Source organism: Pleurodeles waltl, chromosome 7 (assembly GCF_031143425.1).
Source record: "Pleurodeles waltl isolate 20211129_DDA chromosome 7, aPleWal1.hap1.20221129, whole genome shotgun sequence".
Taxonomy (NCBI): domain Eukaryota; kingdom Metazoa; phylum Chordata; class Amphibia; order Caudata; family Salamandridae; genus Pleurodeles; species Pleurodeles waltl.
Window position 1 is genome coordinate 421427400 of NC_090446.1, and position 26385 is coordinate 421453784.

General features: G+C 45.2%; 1 protein-coding gene across 5 annotated transcripts in view; it reads left to right on the plus strand.

The window, feature by feature from the left end:
* ATXN2L (ataxin 2 like) overlaps positions 1-26385 on the plus strand; it is a 531841-nt gene that overhangs the window by 114916 nt on the left and 390540 nt on the right. For 4 of the 5 annotated variants that reach the window (XM_069243921.1, XM_069243920.1, XM_069243923.1 and 1 more), the window contains exons 4-10: positions 2733-2804; positions 18875-19025; positions 19246-19367; positions 19791-19882; positions 20248-20448; positions 20917-21092; positions 21346-21444. In XM_069243921.1, the coding sequence (XP_069100022.1) occupies positions 2733-2804; positions 18875-19025; positions 19246-19367; positions 19791-19882; positions 20248-20448; positions 20917-21092; positions 21346-21444 (913 nt within the window). The remainder of the gene's footprint in view (positions 1-2732; positions 2805-18874; positions 19026-19245; positions 19368-19790; positions 19883-20247; positions 20449-20916; positions 21093-21345; positions 21445-26385) is intronic. The other variant, XM_069243924.1, reaches the window with a different exon arrangement.

A 26385-nucleotide genomic window follows, 5' to 3' on the forward strand; every position in this document is an offset into this window, starting at 1 on the left:
TTGGTGTGATCAGTCAGACACCTTAGAGGTGGTACTGCTTTGGGACTCTATTCATTAGGTGAGGAATCCACAGGTAGTTGTATCCATCAGAAGAACAAGTTACTTACCTTCGGTAACGCTTTTTCTGGTGGCTACACTAGCTACCTGTGGATTCCTCACAGTCCCTCCCGCCTTCCCATTGTCTGTCTGTTCAGACCTCCTTGGGTGTATATATAATGTATATTTGTATAATTCTGTATGTGTACGGGTATGTATATATATATATATATATATGTATATGCATTTTTAAATGTGAATTCTTATAAGTATATATATTGATATTATTTATTTATATTGGAATACAATTTGTATAAAGGTTTTAATTGATGCAATTGTAGTGAATAAGCGATGTTGGTTATCACATATTCGCCTCAAAGGCACGTTAAAAAATGGTGTAAACTGACGTCAGCACGCCGGCGAGGACCTCTTATTGCCACGATGACGTCAGACTGAGTTGCGTGGAGTCGGGCAATTGTGACGTCCTCGCCGACGTGCAGAGCTGGAAAGCAAATTTCCGTCAAATGCTGCGCATTAGGGAGAATTCATTAGGTGAGGAATCCACAGGTAGCTCGTGTATCGACCTGAAAAAGCATTACCGAAAGTAAGCAACTTGTTCATTGTAACCAATTTTGTTTTGTTAGAACATCACCACCACCACATCCGGTGACTCCATATTGACATTAAAAGAAAGTATTGTAGTATTAGACATAAGAGCTATCGACTGTTACCACAGCAGGACCGTTCTCCACATGGAATTTATCGCAGGCCTAACCTAGCACTCCCACCATTTGCCCCTGACCTTGGCATGTGTTTTTTAGGCCATCCTCTGCCTTTGTAGACCAGTTGTCTTGATGGGTGCATCAGTCCACCCATTTATGCCACTGAGATAGTGAAAGCGGAGTAGCAGATTTCCATTTGCTGGCTATGTCCCTCTTCACCACTGTGGTGGTCACACCCAGTGGTGTTCAGTTGGCCCTTGTGCCTTCCACCCCCTCAAAAATGCCCAGAAGAAACAATTGTGGTGACAGGTCCACCAACCAGCCTAGCACCTCTGACAGCCGTCCAATACCTAGTAATACTTGGACATGTCAAGACCTAATGCAAAATACTAGAACATTCAGCATCTAAAGCCGACATGGGCGGGGAGAGTAAGCACGCTCTTTGTATGCGAGTGAGGGTTAGGAAGGCGTTATGCAAGTAGTATGTCTGTCAGTTGCAATTTAGAAGTAATTGCAATGGGAGGGGTGACATCAAAGCATCTTGTTTGCCTTTGTGGTCCAGTTGTCCCCACCCACCCACCCCTCCCTTTGAGTCCCTGGGTGTCTCAGTGCATGAGGGGCGTTGTGTATCAGCTCCCGAAAGATTTGGAAAACACCACCTTTTTGGAAGTCACCCATCAGTAGTTTAGCCTCCATGTCACTAAATTTGGAAAGCATTGTACCAAGTGAGATGTGTAACTTCAGTGCCTGCCTCATTTGGAGGTATTTATGAAACGGAGTGCACAACTGAGTATATGTGGTCTGGAGTTCTTGAAGGGAATTCATTTGAGTGCCTGACCAGATGTCTGAGTAGAGCGATGCCTATTGTATCCCATCATTGAAACCCCTCTAGGCCAGCTGTTTCTGCTAACTGCTTCCCTATCTACAGTGTTTGTTGGGTGAGCTTAGAGTCCCACCCAATGTGGGGAAGCACAGCATGTCAGTTTACAAAAACCGCACTAGTCACTTCTGGGTGAGTTTGAAGTTGCGCACTGTGTAGCATTCCCAAGACCAGCTGTGCTGGGACGCTAAGTAATAAAGGTGCAAATTAGTCATACCTAGTCCACCCTTGTATTGTTTTCATAGACATTTAGCAGGGATCTAGAGCGATCTGGTATTATGCCTGATGAGGTCACCAGGGCGTTCATTTCTAAACCAGTGTCTAGGTATAGATTTTGGGCAATTCTGGAAGAGGTAGAGAAATTTGATTAGTATCTTAGAGAGCGATGCGCCCCATCACATTGATTGGGAGAGGTTGCCATCTTCAAGTCTGAGGTTCCAAATCAGGTCAAGGAGGCATGCCACTTCCATGCACTATGCCTGTGGCCTTGGAGTTGCTGCATAGTGATGTGGGTAATACTCTGCAAACGTCTTTCGGGGAGCCAGCAGCATTAGAGCATCTCAGATCACTTGAATAGTCATCGGTCGAGAATATCAGTGTATAGCAGAAGCTATTTTAAAATGCTGCTCAGAGTTTTTTAAATGTTGATAATTATTGAATGACTTTCAGAGATGTTGTTATAAAAAAAATGTATAAATCTACAGAAATGAGCACTTGAAAGAGCTTTGAACGGAGATGAGCTTCGATTTAAAATCTACTAAGGTACTACAATTATAATTAATGGCCACTGTATCTCGGCATATTTATTTTGCTTTGAGAGTCCACATTGAGACTTTAAATGACCTCCTGTGGCATATATGGTATTATTTTTGGCCTTTGTATTTTTTTTTCGAGGGGTACCAGGGTAGTAGCCTCTGTGCATGCTTTAGTTTCTCACGGATGCTCTACAAATTGTGCAAGTTTATCCTTTTGAACGCATTGTTCCCAGTGCTGCCTTGTTGAGAAGCCAAGTCTTGCAACCTGACACAGGCTCACGTTTCGGAAAAGCTTAAGTGGGGTTACTTGTGTATTTTTTTTCTTTTGTTTTACTTTAGGGCTCTGCGTGTGATGTGAGAGTGAAAAATGGCAACGTGTTTCAGGGAATTTTCAAAACCTTGAGTTCTAAGGTAAGATTTCTGAAAACTCTGCTTCAGACTAAAGTCTTCAAATAATTTTATATACTAATGCTTTCCTACTTATCTTTATTTTTCTTTTGTTTTGACAACATTGAGTTTTTTTTTTTCATCCAGTGAACTCCATATGTGCATTCCAGTAGAACTATTGTATTTATATTCTGCTTTGCCTTAATTGATGTGCTGTAATGACTTACGAATACTCAGTGTTCCCCCTTTCTGAGTAAAGGCTGATATAGGGCCACCAATCCCTATAACTTGAGTCCCATGACTTCTGTGTGGGACACATGAAGTTTGTTTGTGGTTCACGGATAACTTTGTGAATGTGATGTCCATTTTGGCTGGTTGTGTGCTGCACAAGATGGTGGCCTTCTTTGTGAAGACTGACAGTGGCCATGTTGAACAGATTAGTCTTTGTTTCCTCCATCCAAGTTCCAAATCCTTGAAGCCTTTTGTAGCTGGTGGGTAGGGTAGGCCACACATTATTTTGTCTAGAGCAGATCGTCCATTTACTGAATTATTGGTGGTGCCTCCGACAGTGGACAATGATGCAAGACTCAACCTCCATTGAGACTAGATGTCTGCTGTAGACGTTCAAGCCGCCTGTTGTCACAATTGCTGTTAAAAACTACATTTCTGAGTTTTGGCATGGCACTAATGGCAGCACATTTGTGAAGACATGTTTTTTTGGTCTGTTCATGTGATTGACCATTAAATGCTTCCAAAAAAGCCCAACTTAATTTGAACTTGACAGTGGGCATGCTCCAGTGCTTAGGATTACTGATTAATTATGCAAAGTCCGCCTTAACTATCCTTCAGTCTGTTACAGCTCTGGGGGCTGTAGAGCACACCGAAAGTGACAGTGTCTTTTGGAGGAATGACTGACATCTGCCTGCCTGCTGTGTCTGAATCTTTGCCATTTAAAGCAATCCAAAAGCTAGACATTTCTCTTCTTCTGTTTGATGGCCTCATGTATCTTCCTTGCTCCCAATGCGGAACTAAAATGAGTCTTTTTCAACAATGTCTTGAAGGCCAGTACTCCCAATAGGGACAGTTGGAGGGTAGTTAAGCACACTGACAGCTAACTGGTTGTTTCTCCCTGTTCAACAATATCCACATATGACATCCAAAGTGCAGATAGATCTCCATTGTCATGACAACAAAGATGTTCAAGGAATACATCGCAAAGGTGTTTTACTTGGGCAAAGGCAGCATTCTGCAAGACGTCGTTTAATCTCTGTTGGCATAGGTCTTTTGGAAAGTCATTACCATCCTCCGTGAAGGAGTATGCTACCTGAATGTTCTCTTCTTAATTCTTCTCCACACAGGGAATGAATTCCAACCATGCCAATTTCAACATAGCTTCATACACGCACTTGTGTACTCGAACTGCACAGTTGTACACACAACCTTCTAGTACTGATGATATTGATCCTTCTGCTATCGTGTGCGTCAGTGCAAAGGTTGCAAAGGCCAGCATCTTGAAAGCGTTTTCAAAGAATGGACATAACTTTGCAAATGGTTTGAAAGGTGCCCATTTGAAGAATGATTGTCGTACGTTGCTGGTATGCTTCCACACAATCTTATTTAGTTTTGCGTAGGGCTTGATCCATTACCACTACAATTTTCACCAAATGCAGCGATTCCCTTATCCGCTCTGATTTTCAGAATTTCAGAAACCGTTGTCAACTAAGTTGTAGGAAGTTGGCTCTGTATGCACTATTTCAAAGTAAGGAATAGTATGCACAGAGTCCAAGGGTTCCCCTTAGAGGTAAGATAGTGGCAAAAAGAGATAATACTAATGCTCTATTTTGTGGTAGTGTGGTCGAGCAGTAGGCTTATCAAAGGAGTAGTGTTAAGCATTTGTTGTATATACACACAGGTAATAAATGAGGAACACACACTCCGAGACAAATCCAGGCCAATAGGTTTTGTTACAGAAAAATATATTTTCTTAGTTTATTTTAAGAACCACAGGTTCAAATTCTACATGTAATCTCATTTGAAAGGTATTGCAGGTAAGTACTTTAGGAACTTTGAATAATCACAGTAGCATATATACTTTTTACATAAAACACAATAAGCTGTTTTAAAAGTGGACACTTAGTGCAATTTTTACAGTTCCTGGGGGAGGTAAAGTAATGTTAGTTTTTGCAGGTAAGTAAACCACCTACGGGGTTAAGGTAGCCCACCGTTGGGGGTTCAGAGCAACCCCAAAGTCACCACACCAGCAGCTCAGGGCCAGTCAGGTGCAGAGTTCAAAGTGATGCCCAAAACGCATAGGCTTCAATGGAGAGAAGGGGGTGCCCCGGTTCCAGTCTGCCAGCAGGTAAGTACCCGCGTCTTCGGAGGGCAGACCAGGGGGGTTTTGTAGGGCACCGGGGGGGACACAAGTCCACACAGAAAGTACACCCTCAGCAGCGCGGGGGCGGCCGGGTGCAGTGTGCAAACAAGCGTCGGGTTTGCAATGTAAATCAATGGGAGACCAAGGGGTCTCTTCAGCGGTGCAGGCAGGCAAGGGGGGGGCTCCTCTGGGTAGCCACCACCTGGGCAAGGGAGAGGGCCTCCTGGGGGTCACTCCTGCACTGAAGTTCCGATCCTTCAGGTGCTGGGGGCTGCGGGTGCAGGGCCTTTTCCAGCTCGGGATTTTAGAGTCAGGCAGTCGCGGTCAGGGGGAGCCTCGGGATTCCCTCTGCAGGCGTCGCTGTGGGGGCTCAGGGGGGACAACTTTGGTTACTCAGTCTCGGAGTCGCCGGAGGGTCCTCCCTGAGGTGTTGTTTCTCCACCAGTCGAGTCGGGGTCGCCGGGTGCAGTGTTGCAAGTCTCACGCTTCTTGCGGGGATTGCATGAGTCTTTAAATCTGCTCCTCTGAAACAAAGTTGCAGTCTTTTTGGAGCAGGTCCGCTGTCCTCGGGAGTTTCTTGTTCCTCTTGAAGCAGGGCGGTCCTCTGAGGATTCAGAGGTCGCTGGTCCTGGAGAAAGCGTCGCTGGAGCAAGTTTCTTTAGAAGGCAGGAGACAGGCCGGTAGGACTGGGGCCAAAGCAGTTGGTGTCTTCTTTCATCTTCTGCAGGGGTTTTTCAGCTCAGCAGTCGTCTTCTTCGGTAAGTTGCAGGAATCTAAATCTTTAGGTTCAGGGAAGCCCTTAAATACTAAATTTAAGGGCGTGTTTAGGTCTGGGGGGTTAGTAGCCAATGGCTACTAGCCCTGAGGGTGGGTACACCCTCTTTGTGCCTCCTCCCAAGGGGAGGGGGGTCACATTCCTATCCCTATTGGGGGAATCCTCCATCTGCAAGATGGAGGATTTCTAAAAGTTAGTCACTTCAGCTCAGGACACCTTAGGGGCTGTCCTGACTGGCCAGTGACTCCTCCTTGTTGTTCTCATCTCCTCCGGCCTTGCCGCCAAAAGTGGGGCCGTGGCCGGAGGGGGCGGGCAACTCCACTAGCTGGAGTGCCCTGCGGTGCTGGAACAAAGGGGGTAAGCCTTTGAGGCTCACCTCACCGCCAGGTGTTACAGCTCCTGCCTGGGGGAGGTGATAGCATCTCCACCCAGTGCAGGCTTTGTTACAGGCCACAGAGTGACAAAGGCACTCTCCCCATGTGGCCAGCAACATGTCTCGAGTGTGGGAGGCTGCTAGAACCAGTCAGCCTACACGGGTAGTTGGATTAGGTTTCAGGGGGAACCTCTAAGGTGCCCTCTGGGGTGTATTTTACAATAAAGTGTACACTGGCATCAGTGTGCATTTATTGTGCTGAGAAGTTTGATACCAAACTTCCCAGTTTTCAGTGTAGCCATTATGGTGCTGTGGAGTTCGTGTTTGACAAACTCCCAGACCATATACTCTTATGGCTACCCTGCACTTACAATGTCTAAGGTTTTGCTTAGACACTGTAGGGGCACAGTGCTCATGCACTGGTGCCCTCACCTATGGTATAGTGCACCCTGCCTTAGGGCTGTAAGGCCTACTAGAGGGGTGACTTATCTATACTGCATAGGCAGTGTGAGGTTGGCATGGCACCCTGAGGGGAGTGCCATGTCGACTTACTCGTTTTGTTCTCACCAGCACACACAAGCTGGCAAGGAGTGTCTGTGCTGAGTGAGGGGTCCCTAGGGTGGCATAAGATATGCTGCAGCCCTTAGAGACCTTCCCTGGCATCAGGGCCCTTGGTACCAGGGGTACCAGTTACAAGGGACTTACCTGGATGCCAGGGTGTGCCAATTGTGGAATCAAAAGTACAGGTTAGGGAAAACACTGGTGCTGGGGCCTGGTTAGCAGGCCTCAGCACACTTTCAATTCAAAACATAGCATCAGCAAAGGCAAAAAGTCAGGGGGTAACCATGCCAAGGAGGCATTTCCTTACACAGGGGCATTAATGATGAGCAAGTAGCCAATTGAATCCAGTGATACACTAACCAGGTCGCTAGTACTGATGTTAAATCCTGTATAAATTAATATTTGTGCGAAGCTCTCTTCTGGTCTTGTAACAACCTAGATTATGTCCTTATTTTCTGCAAACTTCAATTGGGTAACACATTCCTGCATGACTTCGATACTTATCAGTGGCTGAGGCCCAACATGTTCACTCGAAACATACATGCACAACTCTTATGTATTTGTAGTGGTCAGTGATTAGCTTTTGGTTCTTAATGCATAGGAGAGGAGCTATAAAATGTTGTGGTCCAAACAACTTGGGCTGCACAGCTATGCCGTTGACGCAGAGTTGTTCCTTACCAGTAGGAGTCTCTTCCAGCCTATCAATGTTATCCCATGCTAAGTTAGTGAAGACATGAGGCTGAATGTCAGCTGGAAGAATAATTTGCTCATTTAAGGTAGCAGCAGGTTTCTGAAGACCCAGGGCGGTATCACTTTCTTCCAGTTGTGAGTATGAAATTCCATGACCAAGTTTGTTTATAGTGCAAATGATTTCAACATTGCCTGTCAGAGTTTGTATGGTGTATGTATGGGAACACCAATTGCTGAGGGGTGGGGAGGGGGTTCTACTGGCCATTTGTGAGTGTGTGTATATAATGTTCTGACTGAATGATTGCATAAGTAAGGCTATCCTATTGGACATCCGTGTGTTTTCTGGACCTCCAGTCAGAAGTCCTAATAGGAACAGTTTAAGGTAATCGCACACTACAAATCAATCTTTATCCATGTCTGAAGGATGATATAGCCATGGTGTTGACATCCAGTTTGCTTTAATCATTGTTCTTTTGTGCTATGATGTTTGATCAATGATCTTGTTAATCTCTGTTGCTTTAACCTTTAAAACTGATAATTCTCTTTTCAAACTCTGGTTTTCTCTTACATCGTTGTAAGGAAATGCCTCCTTGGCATGGTTGCCCCCTGACTTTTTGCCTTTGCTGATGCTATGTTTACAATTGAAAGTGTGCTGAGGCCTGCTAACCAGGCCCCAGCATCAGTGTTCTTTCCCTAACCTGTACTTTTGTATCCACAATTGGCAGACCCTGGCATCCAGATAAGTCCCTTGTAACTGGTACTTCTAGTACCAAGGGCCCTGATGCCAAGGAAGGTCTCTAAGGGCTGCAGCATGTCTTATGCCACCCTGGAGACCTCTCACTCAGCACAGACACACTGCTTGCCAGCTTGTGTGTGCTAGTGAGGACAAAACGAGTAAGTCGACATGGCACTCCCCTCAGGGTGCCATGCCAGCCTCTCACTGCCTATGCAGTATAGGTAAGACACCCCTCTAGCAGGCCTTACAGCCCTAAGGCAGGGTGCACTATACCATAGGTGAGGGTACCAGTGCATGAGCATGGTACCCCTACAGTGTCTAAACAAAACCTTAGACATTGTAAGTGCAGGGTAGCCATAAGAGTATATGGTCTGGGAGTCTGTCAAACACGAACTCCACAGCACCATAATGGCTTCACTGAAAACTGGGAAGTTTGGTATCAAACTTCTCAGCACAATAAATGCACACTGATGCCAGTGTACATTTTATTGCAAAATACACCCCAGAGGGCACCTTGGAGGTGCCCCCTGAAACTTAACCGACTGTCTGTGTAGGCTGACTAGTTCCAGCAGCCTGCCACACTAGAGACATGTTGCTGGCCCCATGGGGAGAGTGCCTTTGTCACTCTGAGGCCAGTAACAAAGCCTGCACTGGGTGGAGATGCTAACACCTCCCCCAGGCAGGAGCTGTGACACCTGGCGGTGAGCCTCAAAGGCTCACCCCTTTGTCACAGCCCAGCAGGGCACTCCAGCTTGCTGGAGTTGCCCGCCCCCTCCGGCCACGGCCCCCACTTTTGGCGGCAAGGCTGGAGGGAACAAAGAAAGCAACAAGGAGGAGTCACTGGCCAGTCAGGACAGCCCCTAAGGTGTCCTGAGCTGAGGTGACTCTAACTTTTAGAAATCCTCCATCTTGCAGATGGAGGATTCCCCCAATAGGGTTAGGATTGTGACCCCCTCCCCTTGGGAGGAGGCACAAAGAGGGTGTACCCACCCTCAGGGCTAGTAGCCATTGGCTACTAACCCCCCAGACCTAAACACGCCCTTAAATTTAGTATTTAAGGGCTTCCCTGAACCCTAGAAAATTAGATTCCTGCAACAACAAGGAGGACTGCCTAGCTGAAAACCCCTGCAGAGGAAGACCAGAAGACAACAACTGCCTTGGCTCCAGAAACTCACCGGCCTGTCTCCTGCCTTCCAAAGAACTGTGCTCCAGCGACGCCTTCCAAAGGGACCAGCGACCTCTGAATCCTCTGAGGACTGCCCTGCTTCGACGACGACAAGAAACTCCTGAGGACAGCGGACCTGCTCCAAAAAGACTGCAACTTTGTTTCAAGAAGCAGCTTTAAAGAACCCTGCAACTCCCCGCAAGAAGCGTGAGACTTGCAACACTGCACCCGGCGACCCCGACTCGGCTGGTGGAGAACCAACACCTCAGGGAGGACCCCCGGACTACTCTACGACTGTGAGTACCAAAACCTGTCCCCCCTGAGCCCCCACAGCGCCGCCTGCAGAGGGAATCCCGAGGCTTCCCCTGACCGTGACTCTCTGAAACCTAAGTCCCGACGCCTGGAAAAGACCCTGCACCCGCAGCGCCCAGGACCTGAAGGACCGGACTTTCACTGCAGAAGTGACCCCCAGGAGTCCCTCTCCCTTGCCCAAGTGGAGGTTTCCCCGAGGAAGCCCCCCCCTTGCCTGCCTGCAGCGCTGAAGAGATCCCTTGATCTCCCATAGACTAACATTGAAAACCCGACGCTTGTTTCTACACTGCACCCGGCCGCCCCCGCGCTGCTGAGGGTGAAATTTCTGTGTGGGCTTGTGTCCCCCCGGTGCCCTACAAAACCCCCCTGGTCTGCCCTCCGAAGACGCGGGTACTTACCTGCAAGCAGACCGGAACCGGGGCACCCCCTTCTCTCCATTCTAGCCTATGCGTTTTGGGCACCACTTTGGACTCTGCACCTGACCGGCCCTGAGCTGCTGGTGTGGTGACTTTGGGGTTGCTCTGAACCCCCAACGGTGGGCTACCTTGGACCAAGAACTGAACCCTGTAAGTGTCCTACTTACCTGGTAAAACTAACAAAAACTTACCTCCCCCAGGAACTGTGAAAATTGCACAGTGTCCACTTTTGAAATAGCTATTTGTGAATAACTTAAAGTATACATGCAATTGAAATGATTCAAAGTTCCTAATGTACTTACCTGCAATACCTTTCAAACAAGATATTACATGTTAAATTTGAACCTGTGGTTCTTAAAATAAACTAAGAAAATATATTTTTCTATACAAAACCTATTGGCTGGATTTGTCTGAGTGTGTGTACCTCATTTATTGTCTGTGTATGTACAACAAATGCTTAACACTACTCCTTAATAAGCCTACTGCTCGACCACACTACCACAAAATAGAGCATTAGTATTATCTCTTTTTACCACTATTTTACCTCTAAGGGGAACCCTTGGACTCTGTGCATGCTATTCCTTACTTTGAAATAGCACATACAGAGCCAACTTCCTACAATCGTCCTGTAGCATGACACTCCTGTTGGGCCAATAATTTTCCTTTGGTGTCTGGGAATTTGCCAAGGCTGTTACCAAACTCCAAGTCAAACTCCGAAGTCTAATTTTCTTCTAATATGCTTCTTGGTTGATTCGTCTGTTCCCTGTATTCCTTTGTCATGAGGGTTTTAAGCCTTTCAGTGAGTTAGCTCTGTTCCGAGTAATCGCAGCTCTAATGTAATGAAATAGTTCACCGTATACTTCATATCTCATGTGTTTGTAGTGATCATCGGTTTGAATGCTAGATGCATGATCTCCCTTCTTTGCTTTAACCCTTGTATAGTTCCTATAACAAGATGCATGTTAATGGGCTTCTACAGCCACTTTGGCCCTACAACAAACTGCCGAGATCTATGAATCACAATGGTTGCACACACTCAAAGCCTTTTGGTAACTCTAAGCTCTGTGGCCTTGATTAATTTCCTGTGCGTTGATGTTCCCTTGTAGCATTTTATCTTCACACAAAATATACATTCTTCAGCATACATGTTTGATTTTCATGATGTTCATCTGTTTAAGGGTTTACTAGTGCACTCACTTGTTACAGCATCATCACCGACTCTTGCTTTAGCTTTTCGCTCAATAGTCTGTAAATCTCTCTTCATAGTACACAAGCTCCTGATCTTACTTTGGTAAGATAATCGGGGAACAGTGTTGCTTTCCACATTTCTTGCAATGTCTAACAGTGGAATGTGACTCCTTACTTGAGCTGCCTCTAGCAAAGTGTTCCATGCCGAGTAGTGCTGCGGGCTTGTCAATGTAACTCCATATTAGACATTTGACCATAAAAGAAATATACCCTGGGGATTAGAGGGACATAATGTGCTTGTTTCAGTCTTTTTCATGATACTGCACGGTCAATCACCACCAGCTCTGGAAAAAGAAATTAATTTAAAAATGTATACATTTTACTTGGTGGACTAAACCACATATCATTGTGGGGACACACATCTTTGTCTTCCAGTAGGTTCACACAGAATGGAGGTAATATGCCAGTGGTGGACAGTTTCTCCACTATCCTGAATACAGGTTTGCTCTTGATACTTAGTAGAAAAAAAAACATACTCCATACTGAGCTTTTTTGACCCACTTTATAGGTACTTAACAAGTGTTCAAGAGTGTGTACCAGGGGAATTGATTTGTGAGCCACCCAGCTGATTGATCAGAGGCCCACAGTTGTGGTGAACCACGCTTTCAAGCTTCCCTGCAGATTTGTCTTTGGAGCGTGATCTGTGATGGAGTGCTGAGCAGCCCCGGTTAAAAGAACAAACAGCTGATATGTGAAATGCTTGCAAAAGTCATAATCGCTGGCAAATGGTTAGTCTCCCTCCAGTCCAGTTTTTTTTTTTTTTTTTTACACCCTGTCCACTCGATCTGCAAATCGTTCTTGGTCCTGTTAATTAGAAACAGCCCATAGTTATTGGCACTAGTTGAAATAAATTCCATATCAATTTATTTTTCCAGGTGCATTGTCAGAACTATGGACTTGAATAAATACTGGACTGAGGTACTTGCCGTATGTGCTTCATAAGTGAACAACATAGAAATAGGATCTTAAACGTGAGCCTCTGATCAATGGCTAACCATTGGACCTTCTTTCTTGCTTCTGACTCTTGATCACCGATCTTTAACTTGCAGACCGGTCTTGCCATTCTGAATATTCAAATGCATAGCAGGTGTGATAGTGGTAATTCAAAGTACAAGCTGTTGTATTAATCCAACCTTGAGATAATACAAAGACCAATGTTGCATCTTATTCGTTGGGGATGAAGAAACCAATTTTCGTATTGGTTTTAAAAGGCCCAAAAAAACGTCCTCCTGTATTACTATGGTCAAAGGCAACATACTAATTGAAGGTCGCTCCCAGAGATTTGTCTTCAGGATAACCTGTGCTGAGGGTGTCTCCACTGAATCTGGCCACGGACATTTGTTTCACTGGAGTTTCTCATCAGATGTAAAATCTTCCTTGACCTTGTTCAGCTTTAAAAAAAATAAAATAAAAAAAAAAATAAAAAAAAACCTTGTGCCCTTTCCATTACTGGATTGCCCCTTGTTTAGTTGTGGAGATTGACTGCTGTCCTAGGTGATCAAGATGTACCTCTATATCTGTTAGCTGTGTGCAAGTAGACCAGACATCCTAAGAAGCTGACGATATGCATCAGATTCTTCATAGAAGTTGAAGAAAATCAGTTGGGACGGAACAGTCCCTTGCATGGTAATGGACGTGCACCCGTACCCTGAGTGAGGAGCCTGGTGGCTGGCAAAGGATGTGGTTGGTGGCCCCTACTGTAGCCATGTGGGGGGGCTAAAGGCAGAGTGGGGGTGTTGCAGGGCCTTGGAGAGTCTAAAGTCAGCAGGACCATTGCTTGGTCGTTTGAAGTGCTCAAGCACTGTTGGGATGGAATAGCCCTCTGCATGGTAACGGGCATGCACCTCTGCCCTGAGTGCCCTACTGTACAGATGTCTGGATCCCTAATGCTTATTTTTTAGCATAAGCAAACACAGCTCATGCGTCATGACGTAGGCCTGTCTCGCCGGTTGTGGTCTTGTTGGACTGTGAGGGGCACCCAGAATGCTACCCTCATAGTGGTGAAAGGCTGTTGCCTTTACCAGGACCTGTGTAGCACACACACTGTGGTGGCAGCTTACCATGTAGTGTTGTGTAGCCATTTTAGTTACAGCTCCGTGCCCGTTATTTTAGCACAGTAGGCCTGCTGCTGTGCTCTTTAACCTAGATATATTTTATTCAGCTTTGTTTATTATTTTAACAATAGCCACATTTGCGGTCTTGTTTTATTTCTCTATGTAGCTGTTATTTGCTTAGGCCAGCAGTGTGTTCTTAAACAAGCACTATGTGCTTCTCTCAAGGTTGCAGTGACCTAAGCTGCCAGTAAAACGTGGTAATCCTTTGTCTCTGGTAAGAATAGAAATATGAAAATCCTTACTTAGGGACATCTTCTCAGAACATCAGCTGTTTTATTATAAAACACTTCCTCCATCCCATACACATAAGCGGGAGATTAAAGCCAGATGACCACGACTGTATGCTGATTACTGAACGCTTCGCTACAGCTCCTTATGCAGACTTCAGGCCTTTACCCAGGTATTGGGGGTGATGTTTTCCCAGGGGTACCTGAAGGGCAGAACTAGAGCTTAACATGGTATGCTCTTATAGCCTATGTAGGAATTAGTCTATTGATTCTAGTGACAACAGGGTAGCGTTATTTTAGGTTTTCCTCTACTTGTCACAATTTTAATGCTGTCCTGCTTTATCGTCCTGGGTATTACAGTACATGCTTTATTATCTGAGATGCAGTTGCTTCATTAAAACCTTATTGAAACATACTGCCTCTGTTTGTCCTTGTATATGTGAGACTAATGTAACTGAGAGAAACGGATGAGATCTGAGTGACCATGATTTCTCTGAGGAATCAATTAAGTCATGCGCTCTGCTGCCCAATCATCCCTCCTCTTTGGTAGAGATGAGGCTCTGCTAGTTAGCTGGAGCCAAACCTGGATTGGGGCAACAGGTGCCACCTGTAGTGGGTTAAGACTCAGTCTCCCACACAGCAGGCGATTTTGCTGCTCAAATCCAGTAGTCTCATTAGAATGAGAGCCTACGCTACAGTAGTAATCGGTAAGATTGAAGAGACCTTTTTTAATTGTTTTTTTAAAACCAGTCACTGGAGTGAGATCTACAGGCTCACTCATTAAGAGCTCTGCTCCTGTGTGCTTAGCTTACCCTTTGCCTACATCGGTTTCTTGTGTAGTGCTGCACAGTGCATGTATCATCTACATGTGCTGGACGTATGCGTGCCTGTGAATAGTAAAAAACAGGGATAATGCAGTGCTGTGCAGTGTGTATATTAATGCATGTGCTGAATATGTGTATGCCTGAGAATGGTTCAATACATGGTGGGCTTAAGGTTCCATTTTGGGGGACCCAGGACTGCATGGTGAAAGATAAGGATAAGAGGTAGAGGAATCCTACTGAAAGATTTGTGTATTGCAGCATTCCTGTGGGCGGGGTGAGAGCCAGGCTGCACATTACACTTCAAAGGGTAGTCTTAGATTCAGAGAGAGGTCACAAGGAAGGAGATTAGGCACATCTTGGGAAGGAGATTGGTCTAAAAAAAGAACCATAAAGAGTAGTACTGAGGCCCTGGGATAACCTTTTGATTTATAAATCACTGTGGCTGACATCCATGTGTGAACCTCTGGCTACTCCCATTGTTCTTGTGATTGTGGTTTCGCTCCTGCTGTCGCATACTGCTTTAAGGAGGAAAAGAAGAGGATTGGCTCTGCAAGACTTCTGCCTGTGACCAGGGCTGGGTTGGGGAAGGAGGATGGAGGTTCAAAGCCTGCTATTCTCCCAACTGGGGGAGGGGACATCACGCAGGGAATCCAAGACCACCTACTATGGAGCCAGGAGCACCAGCACCTGCCAGCTGTACAAGACTTGTGTTCTCTGTGAGAAAGAGGATAGATAGCATTGGAAGGAGTGAGGTATGTGAATCCTGGCAAGTGGATCCCCATAGCGAGGAGACTGCCCCTAATATTAATGTAACAGGATTTATTGAGAGGACGGATATTCGAAGTGTTCCGCGCTATGTGGTGCATTTAGTGAAAGAAATAGGAAAATATGTGAACTACTGTGTGGAAAGCCATGCCTTAAACTTTTTCTTAAATAATCCATTTATCTGGTGCAGTTCCAAAGGCAGAGTGGGTCCAAAAAAGAGAGATCGTCAACCAGCTTTAGCCAGAAACTCTTGGAATCCTGGCCAGTTGGTTATTGTTTGACCGAAATGTTCTCACACCGTTACAATAGGAGATCCTGGCAGATAAGTAATAAGTTCCTGAACGATGGAGCGCTCTGCATTAATAAAGAGGACTTGACTAAAATCCATTTTTCCACGTGGGGCCAGTGCAAATTACGAAGACTCATAGTAATGTGCTCTTGTCTAGGTAGACCAAGAGCCAGCCTAGCGGCTGCGTTCTGTCCAGTCTGAAGTCTTCTGAGCAGATATTTGGGCAATCCCGCATATAGTGCATTGGCATAGTCCAGCCTGGACATAACCTGTGCCAATACCATAGTAATCCTAGTCGGGACCGAAAGGAAATGCAAAAATGTTTCTGTAGAAAGACGAAAGCACAAGCCTACCACCAAAATAATTTGATTGTGGAAAGACTTTTTTTTTTTTTTTTTTCTTTCAAATTCGATCCTCAAGTTTATACAGTTTCCACTTGGGTATCTGGTGGAGATGCCGCCTACAGGCCAATGGACTTTCAAACTGAGAATAAAATTGTGTCCACAACTGAGCACCTCTGTCTTTGCCGTGCTGCACTTCAGTTGGTTACAGTTCATCCAACTAAAAACTGCTGTAAGACGGTGTCAACTTTGCCTTCTGTTCAGTTGCTGCTGCAATGATCTGGGTCATCTCACACGTGCATTATGAAGTCTGCAACCCTGTATACCAGGCAGGACTGCTGTGCTGAGTGGCCCTTAACCAGTGTGCAGTGGAAGGACAGAGACCCTGTATGCCAGAGGGGGCCACCGGGACCTAGGAAGAAGTGTGATCGGATTGAGATTCTTTGGAGGAGAGAGATTGCTTAGGGGACCCTAGCAGACCTGAGGTGTGACTGAGGACCAGCGCTAAGATCTTCGCACCGCCACCTGTAGGAAAAGGCAAGAACTTAAGTCAAGCTTGGAGGAGCATTGAGAACCCCCTTGGGCTTTGTAGCATTGTCTGAGGAATTAGAGGGCAGCCAATCTGTCTGCTTGGTCTGTGTGTGAAAGACATACCGGAGATACCTGCTGCAGCTCCAGCTCTCACCGAGGGAGCATGTTCAGAGTCTCTGGTCTCTCTGGTCTTGCCGGTACAGGGAAGACTGATTTTGGGTCTGTCGACCAATGGGAGCTTGATTGTCAGATAGCTGTTTGGCGCTCGAATACTTCTGACATGAAAACAAGAGTCTGAGTGGGGACTCCTGAAACTCTACTAGTGGTGTTTAACTTGGATGTCTTCTATAATAATAAATGGGGAACAGCTAATATCATTAATTTGAGAGGAGTGGGACTACAGGATCTGCCTATGAAGCACTGACCTCACGGGACTGTAGGTATGGTTAATTATTGTTGTATTTTACTTTCTAGTGGTAGATACTTGCTTTTCTTTTAGATAAGTATTTATTTGCCTGGACAGTCTACACCCCTCCCCCCCCCAATAAAAATAATAAATAAACCCCAAGAAGCCTTGAACTGCTTGGCCCGTGCTTTCACTGAGTAAAGTGCGTAAGTGGTGGTTGGCCCAGTTGCTCAGTAGCCATAGTAGTTCGGGCCCAGGGACATCAGAATTAAGACCTCCACCCTTACGGTTCGTCCCACTAGCTCTAGCTTGTCCCATGGGCCTTTAAACAAGATTATGACTGCACATCTTAATTATCCGAGCTCTTAATGATCTAATGGGGCCAGTGTTAGTGAACCATGAGATAAAAAGCATCTGAACAGTTGCAGACATCTTCTGTTCAGCAGTACCTTATGGCCTAACATTTGAATTGTAGCAGAGAGATTGTCATATTACCCCCACAGCATTATTTTCACTGGTTCAGAAGTAATCAGTCGTAGAGACTAGTGTGATCTCTGTACCAATGCCCAGACAGAGGTACATCTGCCAGATGGCCAGCAGATATTTATGAATTTGACCAAGTGTTAGAATGAGTGCTATTGGGCAGAAATTTGTGACATGTTGGGTGCAGGTTGGATGATATTTTAGTAATGAAGAAACACATTGCTTGCTGAGAGTCGACACCGACCCTGAGCTCAGCAAGATAGTCTATAGCTCCTTTTTCTGTCAGCCTGTACTGGGACTAATTCTTGTATCAGTGGAGATGAATATGCATTGTTTGGTGATAGCGACTTGAAGGATAATTGGGTTGACCTTGTTGATTGTCAGCATAGTAAAGGCTGCCCATTCAAAATTATGCTTTTTTCTGCAAGCTTCATATTAAGATTAACTGTTGTAGAGGCTTATTTTAGGGTTGAGCCTGCGCTAGCGCATCCGTATCGTTTGCGAGACGCTTTAGTAGTTAGAAAAGGGCTCTGAGCCCTGTCCATGTCACATCAGTGTCTTTCATTGGTTCGTTGGCTTGCCTTTTAAAATATGCTTGCTTTCATTAGTGGAAGGCATGCATATATCATGCCTTTTCCGGTGGTTAGCCCTCCTCGAGCGGAGCGACCAAGTACTGAAAACATACGAGGCTCGTTGTTTTCCATCTGGTCTGTGGACTACTTTTTCTCTTTTTTCGCAGCGTGATCTCGCTTGGCAGAATTTGAGCGCTTTGCATGACATCGACCCTGTTACATAGTTAATTGCACTTTTGCTGGTTAAGTACATAATTGCACTTTTGCCGATAGGTTTCACTACGAGTGAACTGTAGCAGTGCTATTGCGCTGGTTTTTTTTTCAATTTAATGTGGCAAGAAAAGTCCGGTTGGGAGTTTACAACTGCTAATAGCTCTGACTTGGAGAAATGCAAGACCCGATGCATTGCAAATGCTTGTTTTGTAATGGCGTCCAATGTTTGATTTTATTTATTTTTTAGAAAAATAATTTGCAGATGTTACTGGAAAGGCTTATAACGCTGATAGTTTCTGATGATTACAAACAGTTGCAGAGTTCTGGTGTCTTGAACTACCGCATTCATTGGGTTGTATCGTCTTGCTTGATCATACAAGTTTAGCTGTGATATATATATTGAAGTAGGTCAAAATCAGATTATGTTGGTCTAACATTGCTGTGACTCCCAGCAACTTGAGTTGGTTAGTCTATAGGTGCAGGCAAGAGAATACAGTTGAAATCCTTTACATTCTTTTCTGGCAACTTGTTTTTTTTTTTTTGTTTCTCCAATGCTGTTGTTTCCCTCTGTTCGGAGTCATTGTTTCCTTTACTTCAATTGTTTCCAACTTCATTTCCATCTCCTTCCTCATTCCTTACCATTTTTCTCATACTCAATCATGTACATTTTCATTTTCAGTTTGAACTTGCTGTGGATGCTGTCCACAAAAAGACAGCTGATTTATCTGTTGGACCTAGACAAGAAGAGATTGTGGACACCATGATCTTCAAACCCATGGATATTGTGCTTCTGCATTTCCGCAATGTGGACTTCAACTATGCGACTAAGGGTGAGATATTGGTTGTTGGACTGCTTGACAGTGCAGGTTTAGTGGCGAGTAAAGGGGTTGTAGAGGTGGAATATGAATTTGCTATTGAATATTAATTTTCAGGGATTTGTGGAAGATGCAGTAGGCTTGTTGGGCAATTGATTGTGATTTGAGAGTTGTATAGATCAGCACTTGAATCAGCCTAGTAACACTGTGTGATTTGATATCTACTCTGTTTTAGATAAGTTTACTGATTCTGCCATTGCGATGAACTCGAAGGTGAATGGTGAGCACAAGGAAAAAGTTCTTATGCGCTGGGATGGAGGAGAGAACAGCGACGATTATGACCTGGATTCTGATGTTGTAAGAACCTTATTGTCAGCTTGAAAGGATGCAAGTGTACCAGCGTACCTATTTGAACTGTGAAAAATTACTCTACAATGCTTAGAACTAAGCCTCTAACACCTTGCAAGGGTCTGAGTGCCCTAGATGTGCCATTACGACTTCTTAAATGTTGCCTGTGTGCCTTCTGCAGTGGTTTATATGCCTTCCATCTGATCACCTGTGTGGGAGATTGAGAGTCCTTTTACATGGGTTCCCGTGGCATACAGATTTAGGTTAATCAGCTCTGTTGCATGAGTATGTTTTTTTTTTTTTTTAAATGTTTATTTATTTTTTAACACGTGGTGTAGAGCTTGTAGGATTGTCGGGGATTAATTTGCTTTTCTGAATTGTTGATGTAAGGTCTAAGTTGCCCCTTCGGTGTCCACTTTTTCTTTGTTGCAGTCCAATGGCTGGGACCCAAATGAAATGTTCAGGTACAATGAAGAGAATTACGGAGTGAAGACTACCTATGATAGCAGTCTATCTTCCTATACGTAAGTTGTTCCCTGCTGCATGTGGGATCTAAGACTGCTCAATAATTGACTGTTTATAAATTAATTTGGGTGTTTTAAGATGATCGTGCAATGAGATTTCCATCTCTAAGATGTTTAGGGATATGCCAGTTTATGCTTGTTTTCTGTGATAGCTAAGGAGGTGAAGGAGGGCAGTGGGTAGTGCATGTTTTTAAAACCTGTGGGCTGACAGGGATGCATGTTTGGAAGCACTGGCGGAAAAGGGAGTCCATTGCATTTATTTGAGGTGCTGTTTTGATTGGTAGCCACAGCATGTTATATTCAGTACTGCAGCGTTTCCTGATCATTTATTTTTGTTCAGTCTAGTCAAACTTTTTTTGATACAGGGTTCCTTTAGAAAAGGATAATAGTGATGAGTTCCGCCAGCGTGAGGCGAGAGCAGCGCAACTCGCCCGAGAAATAGAGGCCAGCCCCCAGTACCGCCAGCGAATAGCCATAGAGAATGATGATGGGCGAACTGAAGAGGAAAAACACAGTTCAGTCCAGAGACAAAACTCTGAAAGGGACAGTCCCAATCTGGGATGCAGGTACGGGCAAATACTGAAGAAAGGAGGATTGTTAACTAGTGTGCTTGAAGTTGAAATTGAACTTTTTCATCCATAGTGAATCTGTTGAGAAACAATTAGAGCAGATGATTATGTATAATGGAAATGTGTGTATGTGTAGGAATGAGTTGGACCTGGGCGGGAGATGTTAAACCCCAGACTAGGCATTTAAAATCTGGATTACTTGGAAGAGAAGCACATAAGACAACAGTCTGCTCTTGTGCTAAAATGTAAAAGACTGTCTGAGGCACAAAAGAGAAATGCTGTGGTTATTGAAAAGCTCGCTATTCAGGTGGAAGAGTATGAAAACATAGATTTCTGTTTACTTGCACCTTACAGTTTGGGTTTTGAATGCTTGATTTTATTTCTTAACTGCCTTTTTCCAATTCCGGCGCTGTGGAGCAGTTTTGCTTTATATATTTCAGTTCAGTCTATTTACAATCTTAACAGAGAGGGAAAGTATACCCCATTGCCCCAACGTGTAAGAGACGGACCGCGTGGAGGTTTGAGAACAAGCATGACTCGTGGCGGAAGGCCTGGGGTTGGGGCACCACCCCTACGTGTCACAACTAATCATCCAGAGGCTAGCCTAAACTCTGCACCAGAGCAGAGAGTTGTGAATGGAGGTAGGTGGTTTGTTACTGCTTTATTTTTTATGAGGTAATGGTGGCATTTAATTTCTGGATTAGTGTATTGTAATGTATGAGACTGATACTGATTTGTCCATGTGATACCACAGTAGTGTTGTGTTTTTTTTTTTTTTTAGATTTACATGCCTGGTTTGTGTTTTGTGGTATGCTTTGCATGTTTTCAAACTGTGGATGCCTTGTGAAAGGAGATTAGTTCTACATCTCTGATTGACATTTCTGCTTTTGATAGGGTCCTCTAGAATGTCTCCGAAAGCTCAGCGACCTGTCCCTGGTACTAAGGCCATATCTTCACCATCAAGTCGCCCAGTTGAAATTTCACCTGCCCCAGGTCACTAAGTTTAACATTTTGTGTACAGTCTCCTTTTAAGTGTGCAAAATAAAATGTAAAAGGATGGATGATATACCTGCAAAGAAAGAATAGTTATTTGAGAGGAATGAAGTGTGTAACCATTTCCATTCCTTTCGTGTGGCAGAGCCGGGATAACAGTTGCAATGTTACATGAACCATCATTTTCTGCTATGCAAGCCATTTTATAGGTTCATGTGCTTGTTGCCAGATGGCTTCTCGTGTGATGCATACCAATTATATTTCAACTTATTTTATTGATACTGTCTTCAAAATGTATTTGTTTTGAACTGTTGATTTTGAAATAGCACAGGTCTATGAAATAATTGCTTTATGCTTTTCCAGCTCTTTGGGTGTAAGATGACGCTTAGAGATGCGAGTGCCCAGAACTGTTTTTATATTATTCAACCTCTTCTCTTTTCTTAACAGAGAGTTTGTGCTTATGGGTGGGGATCCTTGAACTCTTTTTGTGTTGAAATGCTTAAAAGCAGTATTTATACATTTTTTTTTTTTTTTTTTTTTTAAAGCTTCCAATAAAATTATAGCAAAATGGAAACCAAAATCACATTGGAAAATTTGAAAAATTAGGTTTGTTTGGTTCATGGAGTAGCGTTTAAAACCAACTACTTATTTATCCCTTCTTTCTAACCACAAAAGGGAACATTCCATTGACTCATGGAGCAACAACAAGCTCAAGGAATATGCACTGTTAATTTCATACAGTTTTATCTCCATGGGCCTCAAATGCAGCATAGCAGCAGATGGTCACTGTCAGTTTTTTTTTAAATGTTTTTTTTAAACCCAATCCTTAAACATAGGCCTGCTAACGAAACTTATTTTTTGTGATTTTCTTAAAATGTTTTTACACTTTCTCTTCCTAACAAAATATTGGTCAGACAGGTAAGTGTTGGATAGCATTTTGTTTTTCAATCTCTGCCTTTGGATAACCCATTTTCTGACTGGAGTGTTTACTCTAGAGTGGGAATCTCAATTGTTTCGTTTTTTTCTAGCTGATATTCTCAATTACTGCGTTTTTTCTTTTTTTTTTTCCCTCTGCTGGGGTGAAGCATAGGTGAAATATGTATAGAGGCAACCCTTAGGGTAGAGAGAGGTAAAAGATTTTTAGGTTGAATGTTTTTTTGTGCCAGCTATGAGGAATGCGGATCATTGGAGGAAGACGCCACTGGAAAGCTGCAGAATTACCAGCGTAGTCCTGAGTGGCCATCTTTCAGATGTGTCTCAAACTTTGAAATTTCTCAATGTAAGATAAAGGCCTGGGGCATTGATCCTTGCCCTTCTGATGAATTCTTGATGTCAGGTTTTGACTTTAAGAGAAAGCCCTTTGTCTCTAGGGGCACCTGGCAGTGCAGCGTGACACTGGATGAAAAAGACCCTTGCGGAGCGAATAGCTCATCTGTTGGCGATGGCGCACAAGACTCCGGATAACACCCTGGACATCTTTGGTGAGGAACATGCCCAGGTGGAGCAGGAACAAGAGTAGGTCTTCTCCATCCAGGACTCCTCCGTCCTGTCGGATATTGAAAGCCACATGTTTACATCTGCACAACCGTGGCACCTCCTGCTCACCGTAAGACTCCTAAAAAGCCCCTAGTTGAGGTCACTAGACCATGATCTGATCCGAAAACTCTTTCCACTGCCCCACCCTCGAGTTCCGAAAATAGCCAAACCCAAAACGTTGTCTTGGGCTTCGACCTCTGGTATCTCGGTCCGAGATATTTTGATTCGAACTTCTGCTCGAAGTACTTCAGTACTGACATGAACACCTTTACCTTGGTGCAGAGCAGATTGCACCGTATGAAAACTTTGGTGCTGAAAACCACAGAGACAGTCTATGGAGCAGAAGGACTCTAGCCAGTCTTCAGCTGCGCCTTCACCTGTGAAACCCATTTTGGATACCGTAGACGCTCGACAGTGCAGCCTACATATCTAGAAGTATACATGGTGCATTATTGCTTCCCACCCTGTACTTTTCAGGAGGACATTTATCCTTCAAAGAGGCTTTTGGACACTTCACCACCCCAAAGAAGGTTACCAAGGAAAATGCTACCTCTACACCTCTTCCATCCACTGACCCACCGTGGTTACCATCCTCGTCCACTGAAGGAGATTTTGCACCGCCAGCATCCCCTGTATACACTGGGAAAAATTTGGGTGGGACCCAGCTGGACCCAGATCCCTGGGCCACACATGGCTCTGATCCCATGTTGAGCAACTATCCAGATGTGTACCCCCCACGACCCTCCCCACCAGAGGATGGCCCATCCTATTAACATGTAGTAGCTGGTGCAGCCGCCTTCTATAATGGTGAGCTGCATAGGGACCCAATCGAACAGGACTTCCTGTTTGATACCCTTAAAACCACACACAGGGATATACTGTTTCTCCCTGGCATGCTCTGTCACCCAGACAACATTTTTAAAGAACCTATCCGCTCTTGGATTATCAGCCCTTGAGTAGATAAGAAACCTAAGTCTGCTCCCACTGACCTGCTGTACATCAGGTCCCAGATCCCTCCAGACACCTTAGTGGCCCCCACAGCACAGAAAAAAGCCAATAGGCCACAGAGGACTCTGTTCCTCCAGATACGGAGATTAAAAAACAAAAAAAAACTGGATGGCACCAGCAAAGGAAGGTGGTGCAATTATTGGTATATCTCCAATTCACAGGCCTTGCTAGCGAGATATCACTGTTAACTGGGATGAGGCGGAGGAACTACTCCAATTTCTCCCAGATGAGCACTGCAAAAGAGTCCAGCAGATTGTTGTAGAGGGGCAATCACAAATAATTCTGCTGTGCTCTAGATGCTGAAGACCAAGCTGCTTGTGGTACTAAAACTAGTGTGTTAATAAGGAGGCACTCATGGCTTTGATGCTCTGGGTTCAAACCAGAGGGGCAGCAGCCAGTGCTCAATATGCCCTTTGACAAGGAGCCCTTTTTTGGCTCTCAAGTGGTACTAAAACTAGTGTGTTAATAAGGAGGCACTCATGGCTTTGATGCTCTGGGTTCAAGCCAGAAGTTCCAGAAAACCAAAGGCTTGACAAGGAATAGAGCTGCCTGCTGAATGTTGCTGGACCGTCGGTCGCATTCCCCAAAGCCAGGGGGCTGTTGGTGCAGGGGTTCCTTTGCCCATCAGGTTGCTTGGCCTTGTTCCCTCACTGGTTGGGGGGTGGGGGGGGGGTCTGAATTTAGGCTGCAGGCATAGTCTTGGCCAGGAGGGGACAGCCCAGGGTGAACACAAGGCCAGCATCACCTGGGGACTTTCTCTGGACCGGTGGGCCACCTGGACACGGACCGTGGGTGTTGGGTGCAGAGTGGGCAGGACTTGCAGTTCTTGAGTCCTTCTTACAGTTCCTTGTGGACAGGGCTGCTGGCCTCAGGAGTTCTTGGTCCTCTGGTGGGCAGGCAGCCCTCTGGCGGTTTGTAGAGGTTGCTTGTCCTACAGGATGCGCCACCTTTCTGTCGCAGAGTCTTTGAATCAGCAGACAGGCTGGTAGGGCTGGGGCCAAGTCAGTTTTTGCCTGGAGTCTTCACTGATGGAGGGTCGGCTTAGCAGTCCTTCTTTCTTCTTGTTTTGAGTTCACCAGGAATGTGGGGAGCTAGGTTCAGGGTTGCCCTTAAATCCTAGATATAGGGGCATTACATGTCTGAGGGCAGTAGTCAATGGCTACTGTCCCTGAGGGTGGCTACACATTTCCTGTGTCCACTCCCTTTGGGGAGGGTGGCACATTCCTAACACTATTGGTCCCTGTCCTCCAAACCAAGATGGAGGATTCTGCAAGGAAGGGGGTCACTTCAACTCTGGACACCTTAGGGGTGGTCCTAGCTGGAGTAGTCAATCCTCCCTTTTTTTTTACCTAGTTTTCCCGCAGGACTTGCATCCAAAAGTGGAGGTTGTCTGGGTTGTGGGAATCTCCACTAGCTGGTGTGCCCGGTGGCACTGTAACTGGAGGCCTGAGCCTTTGAGTTTCACAGCCAAGTGTTGCAGTTCCTGCATGCGGGAGGTGTGAAGCACCTCTACCCAGAGCAGGCTTTCTCACTTCTGAGAACACAAAGGCTCTCACCTGATGGGGTCAGAAATGTCTGTTAGTGGGCACAGACTGGTCAGCCTTACACGAAAGGGTTGGTTAAAATACAGGAGGTATATCTAAGATGCCCTTTGTGTGCATTTTTCAATAAATCCAACACTGGCATCAGTGTAGATATATTGTGCTGAGAAGTTTGATACCAAACTTCCCAGCCTTCAGTGAAGCCATCATGGAGCTGTGGAATTCATAATGACAAACAACCAGCTTATGTACTTAATATGGCCACACTACACTTACAATGTCTAAGAATGGACTTAGACTCTGTAGGGGCATATTGCTCATTCAGGTGTGCCCTCACCTGTGGTATAGTGCACCCTGCCTTAGGGCTGTAAGGCCTGCTAGAGGGGTGACTTTTCCTATGCTACAGGCAGTGATTGGTGGGCATGGCACCCTGAGAGGGATGCTATGGCAACTTTAACCTTTTTCTCCCCACCAGCATCCAAGTCTTCAATGGCAGTGTGCATGTGTTTGATGAGAGGTCCCTTAGCGTGGCACAATACATGCTGCAGCTCTTAGGGCCCCTCTCTGGCCACGGAACCCCTGGTACCACTGATACCTTTTACAAGAGACTTTGCTATGTGCCAGTTGTGGGAACAATGGTAAAGTTTAGGGAAAAAACCTTGGTGCTGGGGCTTGGTAAACATGGTCCCAGCACGCTCAGTGAAGTTAGCATCAGATATCGGCCAAAAGTGGGTGGGGTGTCCATGGCAAAAGGGGCACTTTCCCTCAACCGCCCCCGAGGCTCTACCTCCACTGGAAAGCAGTGACTACCCCTGTCTTTTTTCTGCCCTTTCCTCACCTGTAGGGGATGACTTCA